A 9,085-nucleotide genomic window follows, 5' to 3' on the forward strand; every position below is an offset into this window, starting at 1 on the left:
CTCAAGGGCCTACAGTGCAAAAAGCAGGTCAAGTTAAGAAGAAACACGTAGTTTTACTGTTTCCAAGTACACGAGCAAGGATCCTCTCCCTGCCCTCACCCACCCTGCCAGGGTTGGGCAGGGGAGGTCAGGGCACGGGAAATCATCTCCTCAGCCAGAGCCACGTGTTGATGAGGCAGGCAGAGATCAGCACGGAGTAGACCAGGGTCTCCTTCTGACGCCAGGCGTTGCACTGCTCCTCCAGCACACGGAGCCTCCCCGAGATCTTCGTCAACTGCAAGGGAAGCAGCGGGGCCACTGTCAGCCCTGCAGCAAAGTGCAGGATGCTGGCTGCGGCCCAGAGGCGTGGGACAGCAAGCGATGGAGGGATGGGAGCTACCTTCTCCCTCAGGTCTTCCTTTTCTAGAGCAGCAGCTGTCTTTGAGGGGGCACAATTAGCAGCAGTACCTCAGCTCCTGAGCAGATGCTTCAGGAAAAAGCCCTTGCCATGAGAAGAGCATCTGAGCTCTTTACTGCCAGCAGATGGAGGGGTCTGGCTGTCTTCTGTAGCCCTACAGCCCCTCAGGGCAGGAGCTTGATGGGTCAACAGACATGCAAGCCCTCCCCTGCTTCTTCATTAGCAGCATCAGCTGGGACTAGCTTGGCAACACCAGCCCATCAGGACTGAGCAACAGACCCCTGGAGCCCCTTCACCCACCCTCCCATGGCTTTCACAGGAAACATTTGCAGCCCTTCACCCCCATCTCACCTGCTTTCTCATCGCTGCCATCTCAGCCACCCCAGCCTCCTCCAAGGCGCTCTCTGGGCCTTGGCCAGCCTCCTGGGAGCTGGGGAAGGAAAACAGAGATGCAGACAGACAAACACTGCTCAAGAGGTGCAGCTGCCTTCCCACACATGGCACTGCCACGGGGAGCTGAGCATGCAGGTAGCGCATGCGTGCCCAGGATGTGCTGTCAGGATGCAGCACCAGGAGAGAGGAAACAGCACCCGCGCAGCACGTGCTCATCTCTTCCTAACCCCCATCATGCATATTTATACCCCTCCACCATGCACCCCACAGTGATCACAACAAAACATACAGCACATGCCATGACAGACAACAGGGAACCTGCATGCTTGTATTTCTTTAGGGGTCCAAGAGAGAAAACATATTTACCGAGCATCCACTCTTTGTAGCCAGAGGAATTCGTTAAGGGTTGGATAAAACATCTTTAGAGCCAGTCAGGTAAATACATATCACAGGGCCAATGCCGAAATGGAGGGATGATCTCATTTACATCAGCAGGTGAGGATCCTGCTGGTGGGAAGCAGCCATCAATGCGGGGGGGAGGGGGGGAAACTATCTGAGCAAGTGCATCAGCCAGCAGAAAAGGGTCCTGTTTGCCAAGACAAGGATTTCTTCCTCTCCGGTATCTCCAGGTACCACAAGCTCACTTCCCCCAACTTCCCAGACCAAAAAAAGTATCACTTTTTGCTCTTAAAGCAAATTTCACCTGCAACTTGAAACATAAACAAGCAACCCCAGCATGCACCACTTTCTTCCATCCATGGAAAGAAAGAGGCCACCACTGGGATTAGCTGCTCTACTGGCAGAGGCAATACAGACCGTGGATCTCCAGAGCATCCCCTGGAGACACAGGCTTGCTGCAGCGCCCACAGCACTGAGCCACAAAATAAAAGTAGATCCACAGTGAGAAAAATCAAAATTGCCACATTCGCTCTGTTGCTCCCATCATCACAGACTAGCTCTACATCAGTTCAGCTATAATCAGAAGTCCCCTATGCACACCAATAACTCATGTGGGCACTCGCTGATACCGTATGGGTTAATGAGTGTCTAACACCACTCCTTCGGAGACTCTGGGGAGGAGACAGTATTTATTCCTGTTTGCAACATGATGCTGATCTCACTGAAGACAAGCCATAACAGCATGCAGAGGAGATTCAGTGAATCTCTGAAAATATGTTTGAGAGATAATACCTTCACATAATGTAGCTGCAGTGTAAAATGAAAGTCACAACAGAAAGAAAATCCAATTTCTCACAGCACAGAGCCATTAAAAAGGACACATCCTGCAGCTTTTGATTGAAAAATCCCAGTTGATACAGAACACCCTTCAGAGTAGAGACTAGAAATTACCTTCTGATGACTCATACCCTTCAAGAGGTCACTGTCAGGCAAATATCCCAGTCTCTGTCCAAGACCAGACTTCTCTTTACTAAAATTTCAGGATAAACAAGTCAGCTCAGTCATTTTTTTTCTTTTTATTGTTGCATAAGGGTACAAAGTTGTTGTATCAAAGAGATACTGTATGCATCTAAAGCAATGCAAAGTACCAAGAAGAGGTGTTTCAAGGTGGCTTGGCCTCAAAGAGAGATCAAGACCTGGGGAGAGGCCTGGGACTCACCCCACTGCATTACAGCAGTCTGCAAGCTACCACGTCTCATGGTACCATGGCCTAAACCTCCTCTACTGCTGATGGGAGGAGGGAGAAGGTCTTACGTAGCCACTAATCAGATCTGTTGGCATGCCTAGACTTCATTTAAAAAAAAAAAAAAAAAGAAAAAAAAAGTGACATTTGAAGACAGTCAGCCTACTGTGGTTAAAAGCAGGGACATCACTTTGCATCATCCGCAGGCAGAAGGTAGCTCTGCTGCCTGCACCTCCACGCCAGCTGGGGAGGGAAGGCAGGATGTGCCACTGATGGCACTGATGATGGATGCTCGCTGTCCTCCCTTTCTGCCTGGAGGCTTTGCTCAAGGAGAATTAGAAGTATTTAGACATTCCTCTGGGGGCTCAGCAGCCTTAGAGCAGTGGGGACACCTTAAGGCTGCAATGATGTCTTTGAACACATTAAATTTACTGTACGTGCACAGATAAGAGTGTGGTGGACATAGTCGCTCCAGCACATCCAGAGAGATTGAGGTCATTGCATACCTGTTCCAGTGAGCACACAGGCATACTGCACCCTGGCCAGAGGCATCGGCTATGGGATGAGTAACTCTGTGCAGCCAGTTTGTAGAAAAAGGTTAATTAAGAGTGACCAAGATACAGCCAAGGGTGCTGGGAGCCTGCAGAAGAGGGTGTCTCAGGGACAGGACCTGGGTCAGGCCGTCTGTTCTGGATTTTGGTTCCCTTCACACATTTCTCTCCATCAAGCTATCAAGGCATGCAGAAAAATTAGCACTTGCTTAGCAGTGAAGAGCAGCTGTAATCCCAGCAACGTCACAGGCGGCATTCAGTCACTTGGGGTGCCTGGGGGATCGGTGTTACACCAAGCAGGAGACACAAGCTGGGCTGAGTTAGCAGGGTGCACCCAGGCTGGCTGCACCAGGCGTTCCCGGGCCCGGCACCCAGAGCTGGCAGACAGGACAGGCGAGAAGGAGAGTCTGGGGCCGATATGCAGGACCATCCTGCTCCCACACCCTGCAGCCTGCAGTTCATAGAGCTCATGCCTGGCTCATGCCTTAGCAAGGCAAAGGCAAGTCCTTGCAGAAATGACAGGGAGGTGGCTCAAGACGAGCCAAAGTCACCTGGACGGCACTGGGTCTTGCCGAGAGTTCTGGACACGGTGGAAGAGCACCTGGCCCAGGAGGTACATGGTCTGGAAGATGTTCTGCATGGAGTAGATCCTGCCCGTCTCTGTGAGGAGTGGGAGCGGGGCACTGCGCGCAGGCGGGGGGCACGCGTCTGGCCTGGGGTGCACACAGAATCACGCCTGTCATTTTCCGGCCTCATACAGCACCAGCACAGCCTGGCATTTGGCGGTGCCCTTCATCCCTTCAGCAGCTCCAAGCACCTCTGGGCAATGCCATTGGCACCCAGACCCCCCATGTCACCAGGTGGGAGAACCCCCTACAGCAGCCCTCAGGCTCCAAGGCAGTTGCCTGAGTCCTCCAAAGCCAAGCCATGGCTCTGTGATAACCAGAGGTTCACCAGCTGTTCTCACAGGGGTTGCAGAAGGCAGACCTCTTGCCACCCAGGACAACCCTAGACTTCTAGGGGGAAAGGTGGCTCTGCTCTAGGATTAAGTTAGAGACGATTTCTCCACTGGAGAGACTCCGGAGCCCCAGGCCATGATCAGAGGATCACTATCACCATGATACTGCTCACAAGCTACACCCAAAGAGCTGAAAAGCAAGTGTGCTCTTAGCCCACACTGTCTGCACAGCACCACAAGTTTCAACAACCCTTTCAGAAACTCAGTTAAGCCCTGGTGCCTCATTTGCCCGTGGTCACCTGCCCATAGCCCCCAGCACTCTGCCATGCTGGTGCTGGAACAGGAGAGCACGTTGCAAAGCACCAACAGGAAGATGGGCAGAGCCAGGGAGACCGGGACAAGCCAGGCAAGGACCGACAGCACTCCCAGCCTGCTGCAAGAGGCGACAAGCTCTCCCATGTCCATCTCAGCAGAGAGCTCATCACCCTGGGGACCAACACAGCTGCCTTCAACACTGCCTGGCACAAACCTCTCTGACACCAGAAGCCATGTTCCTCTTGTGCAAGAGCAGGACTTGCCAGGCATTGCCTTGCCCCAATCTGGATACCCCCCACCCCGGGGCACCGACACCAGAGAGCATCAAAGCAGCACAGACAACAGGAGATGCTGATCCCCACCCACCCCACACGGCTCTGGGTTTGTGCTCACCGCTCATGGTGCTGGCCCGGGCTGCGCAAGGCCAGCTGGGTACAGTCACTTGGAGTCCTCTCCCGCCGCGACCTGCTGCTGTGATGGCCCTGTTGGCATCAAATGCAACTGTGTTAGCACAGAGATCCCGCACAGGATGAGCCCAGCCTGGTGCCACGCATGGTCTGCAGTGCCAGAAGCCTGTCAGCAAAGGGAAAGCCCTCAGTGGTGGGAGCACTATGTGAGCCCCAAACCTGGTGAACTGATGCTGGGGTGGGTGGGGACACATGGTCGGAGCAGGGTGAGGGTCACCAGCAAGGACCCTGCTGATCTGACCTCTATTCAGATCAAAAATCCTGAACTTAATGCATTCGGGAATGGCTCTTGAATCTCAGGGAGGTGAAAGCAGTTCAGAAGGCAGATCAGAAGCTCTAGCAGTCATACCAAGCCTTTGCCTGCCCATGTCAGGGGCCTCTCTTTGAATTAGTTTTAAAAAAAAAAAAAAATTTGCTTTCAACTCTGACACCAGAACCCTTTACGCTGCAATGATGAAACAGCTCCATCACATACTTCATCCAGGAGAAACAGTAGTTGAAAAAGGACTTCAAAAGCAGCAGAATGAGGTTGTTGGGGCACTGCACCTACCTCAGCCTATCTCCTGCTCACAAAATGCAGTAGGACATCTGGCTGAATGGGTGTTCCAGCACGCAGGTGTGTACTGGTTATGGGACAGAAACAGATCCCACCACCCCCACACTCTCACTCCTAGGACTACTAGGAGGAGGTAGCAATCTGGAAGATGAATTCTGGCTTGGGCTGATAACAGACCTCTGGAGAAACCCAACGCTGGGATTGCTCCCCTTCCCACCACAGGCAACCCCATCTGCTCTCAATATAGTACCGATCGTTTGCGTTTCTGGGAGCTTGATCTGCCGGCCACGTGCAGAAAAGGAAGCTCCCCAAGGTGGGTGGGCTGCGCAGAGGAGTCCGGGGACATGTGCACCACGACAGAGGGGACCTTCCTCTGCTGATTCAGTGGGATGGGCCTCAAACTGGCATCTGATATTTCTACAGAGAGGAGAGAGGGAAGAATTAAACCAACCCAAATGCCCTCAGGAAGGAGAGAAGAGAGATCCAACCATATAGGAGAGCCAACCCCGTGTCTAGTCCCAGACGTACATCAAAAAACATGTCCCGCAGCTGTGAGTGGCGGGACAGCCCAGAGAGGCATGGACTGGAAGGCAACCAGACACACTGCTCCAGGAAAGTGAAGTTTCGGAGCTGTGTTTCAAAGAGACAGGGACATATGTCTCTGCATGCCAAAGCAGAGAGCCTACTAAAGGCCAAGAGGGAACTGTAAGAGATGTAGAGGGAAATACCTCCACATTTTGCTCCTCACCTTTTGGAACTAAGGGCCCTCCTGCTTTCTGTTGGTCACCTTTGCCCACCTCTCCCCAAGCATCTCCCCACTGTCCTGTCCTACCTTTCGGAAGAAAGCTGACTACAGTATCTGCCCCATCCTCTCCTCTTGGCAAAGCAAACCTGGGGACTTTATAAAGGGATCCTACTCCGCAGGATGTTGTAGAACCCCACCAGCCCTCAGCCACCCCAAAAGACAACCCAGGACATTACCTGCAAGAGAAATCCTATCAGGAATGTGCATCCGAAAGGAAGGAGGGACATCCTCTGTCACTGGCTCCTCATCCACAGGACTGAAGCCATCTGCTACCTTCAGCCTGTTGGGAACCTGCATCCTTTGATTGATGGCTTCTGTGAAGAGCAGGTCACAGCGGACTCTATTCAGGTCCAGTCCCCAAAACGGCCACATCTTTTTTTATTTCCTCAGATTGCTTAAGCACCCTGGGGTTTCACATATTGGAAAAGAAAGCTGAGTGAAAGTGGTAGCAAGCAGCTCTTCCAAACTGGCACCTGCACAGGGACAACATACATGCTATAAGACAGCTAAAATACAGGCAGAAACAACCTAAAAGACAGACACCATCAGAGTTGTCTGAGAGAACAGGGTGTCCCATGAAGTCCAGCTGGCAGGGCAAGGGTGCAGGACCACTACAGGTGCAAACTCCTGCCCAGCAGGGTGAGAAAGGAGAAAACTTCTACATGTCCTGGGAGCAAAGCATGAGCTTAGCACCTATTGCCTCAATTGACAGCAAGGAAAGGGCAATAGTTCAGCACACCTATGGAAGAAGAGCGATTCAGTATACCATAAAAACTAATGAAAAAAAAAATTATTCTCCATCCAGAAGTAAAGTTTTTTGGAGGGCTGGGAGCACATTTTTATATTCATACAACTTCAAGGAAAATAAGGTTTTCTAAAAACAAAACACACGTTTTGGTGATAAGATTCCAGGTTACCACAGGAAAAACCAAGCACTAAACTCTTCCTCAACACACACATTCGCTTCAGTATCCCCCAGGACCATACCCCATTCCCCACCCGATCCAGCACCCATCTCCTTGACTGACCCACACCAAGCTGAACAAGATGGATTTCGCTCTGAGCAGAGCTGCCAAACACTGAAGCATCCTCTTGGAGGAGAAGGAAAAGCACACATCAGCTCCCCCAGGCCACTGCTGGCTCAGGTCTCTTCCAGGAGAGAACTGGCACTGAGGAGGGACACAGTTCCCAGCTCTCATGGCTCCTGGTGGTAGCCAACAGCAGGAGCAGGACATGAGACATGGACATTATATGGGGCTTTGCAGCTGCTCAGGACGCACAACTGCCACATGCCTCAGCTTCCCCTTTGCCAAGTCCCAGGGCTCTGAGAAGTGCTCTGGGACCACAATGTCCTAACACTTTTCACTGAGTGATGCAAGCAGAGGGCAATCAATGTACATTTTTGGGATAGGAGCCCCAAAAAACACCTTCCTGGCTCCCAGCACTTGCACTCTCTTTCTCAAAAAGCTGCAGCCAAGGAGAAAACCCCAACAAGCAAGGGCTGCCGAGGCTGACAGACCACAGCGCTGCCCCAGCATCCCAGACGTGCCACATGCATGCACAGCTCCCCTGCACCCTCCTTGCTGCCACCCTTTGAGCTCACCATGCCCAAAAAGGTCCCCCTTTGCTTCCAGGTCAAAATCTCCAGCATAAGAAGGGCTGCCTGCTCCGGCACAGCCCAAACAGGCACAGGAAGGAGAGGTTTTCCTATTCAAAGCTCAAGGCGGGGGAAATGGGAGGAGGCGAGCAAGCAGGAGCGTGCAGGGGCCCTGCCTTCTTTGATCACGTCCAGGGTCTATATTTAGCAGCCAGGACTCTGACACTGGTTTTCCAGCCCACCAGGCTGCTCCAAGCCGGCAGCAGCCAGGGCTGCCCACTGCCACCCTTGCTGCTACTTCTCAGGGTACTTCGGACCCTCTCACTTGCCCCAGCCCCCTGCCACCCCCGGGATATCACCCAGGGGAGAGGAGCAGAGGGAAATCCCTGGGGAGGAGCACCACCTCCCAAAGCCTGAAGAACCACAAGAGACATGGCCCCCGAGCCACCGATCCCATCCCCTGCAGCAGCTGGGCCCTGTAACTCCAGGTACATGAGGGTGGCAGAACCGGCTCCACGCCTGCAGTAACAAGCACTTCCAGTGAACACCTGCCTCACACTGCTCTCCTCCTCTGTCATTAAAAACCTTTCAATTAAAGAGACAGAAATTTGCCCAGCATCAGCTGTGGCAATTTCCTGCTTCCAGCCACACAGAGATGAGATCCCTGTCTCTGCAACCAGGTCTGCCCCAGAGGTGCTGTCAGAGACACGGTGCGTGGGGGCACAGCAGCCCCAGGCTGCCCCACACCTCCACCACCCTGCCCAGACCCAACACTGGCATGGGTGACACCACCCCATGGGTGTCACAACACATATGCAGCCTGCTTCTCCCCAAAACCTCAAGGAAAGTGGATTTTTGCAGGACCGCCCCCCCCCGAGAGCAGGGCAGTAAGTCTTGGGAAGGTCCCAAAGTGGCATCAGTCCCACAGGTGAAACCTGCATCAGACACCCAGCCCCACAGTCCACAACCATGGAGACCACCGGGTTTCTCCTTCACATTTTTGGTGCTTTAGAGGAGTGAACACCCTGTGTTCCTTTCTCAGCCTTCTCTCTGGGAAACCAGAATATATTAACAACAATAAATCTGGAGAGGGCAGATCGGTTCATTTTCTAATCACCTATGAAACTGCTGCAGCTCCCAAAGAGCAGAGGGATGGGAGGGGAGCGAGAAGCAGGCTCTGAGAGACTAAGCTATTAAGAAAAGAAAAGAAAAAAAAAAAATCAGCTGTCAAAACCTATAAGAACAAAATGCTTAAGTGGCTGGATTTCCTCCTTTAACTTTCTTTAGGGCTTTTTCTAGCTATTGCCAAGCAACCCCCCCTCGCCAGCGGAAGACGACTGCTTCTCAGCCTCTGCCTTGGCACTTCTCCTTGCATTTGCAGCGACAGGGAATTTCCGGCTCACT

The 9,085-nt window shown here is 52.6% G+C and overlaps 2 protein-coding genes across 5 annotated transcripts in view; one reads left to right on the top strand and one right to left on the bottom strand.

Moving 5' to 3' along the window:
• The window catches only part of LOC126050292 (gamma-aminobutyric acid receptor subunit gamma-4), a 338,971-nt gene that overhangs the window by 125,621 nt on the left and 204,265 nt on the right, over window positions 1-9,085 (top strand). The gene's annotated exons all lie outside the window — the stretch shown is intronic.
• FATE1 (fetal and adult testis expressed 1) lies at window positions 29-8,355 on the bottom strand. 4 transcript variants are annotated; one of them, XM_049828019.1, is made up of 7 exons: window positions 7,688-8,355; window positions 6,261-6,488; window positions 5,530-5,696; window positions 4,650-4,738; window positions 3,535-3,696; window positions 749-827; window positions 29-274 (listed from the first exon to the last, which is right to left on the bottom strand). In XM_049828019.1, the coding sequence occupies exons 2-7, from the start codon at window positions 6,454-6,456 to the stop codon at window positions 143-145; spliced, it is 825 nt and encodes a 274-aa protein (XP_049683976.1). In that variant the 5' UTR covers window positions 6,457-6,488; window positions 7,688-8,355; the 3' UTR covers window positions 29-142. The 4 variants fall into 4 exon arrangements, with proteins under 4 accessions (XP_049683976.1, XP_049683975.1, XP_049683977.1 ...); XM_049828018.1 differs by having other exon boundaries at window positions 6,261-6,557; XM_049828020.1 differs by having other exon boundaries at window positions 6,261-6,823.

Source organism: Accipiter gentilis, chromosome 24 (assembly GCF_929443795.1).
Source record: "Accipiter gentilis chromosome 24, bAccGen1.1, whole genome shotgun sequence".
Taxonomy (NCBI): Eukaryota; Metazoa; Chordata; class Aves; order Accipitriformes; family Accipitridae; genus Astur; species Astur gentilis.

What these genes read in the sequence shown, in the direction of transcription:
- FATE1 (XM_049828019.1), bottom strand. Translation starts at nt 6,456, where the DNA reads ATGTGGCCGTTTTGGGGACTGGACCTGAATAGAGTCCGCTGTGACCTG. An exon ending in CCGGGCCAGCACCATGAGCG is followed by an intron (nt 3,697 to 4,649) that starts GTGAGCACAAAC and finishes TGTGCACCCCAG; the next exon opens with GCCAGACGCGTGCCCCCCGC. An exon ending in CAAGACCCAGTGCCGTCCAG is followed by an intron (nt 828 to 3,534) that starts GTGACTTTGGCT and finishes TTCCTTCCCCAG; the next exon opens with CTCCCAGGAGGCTGGCCAAG.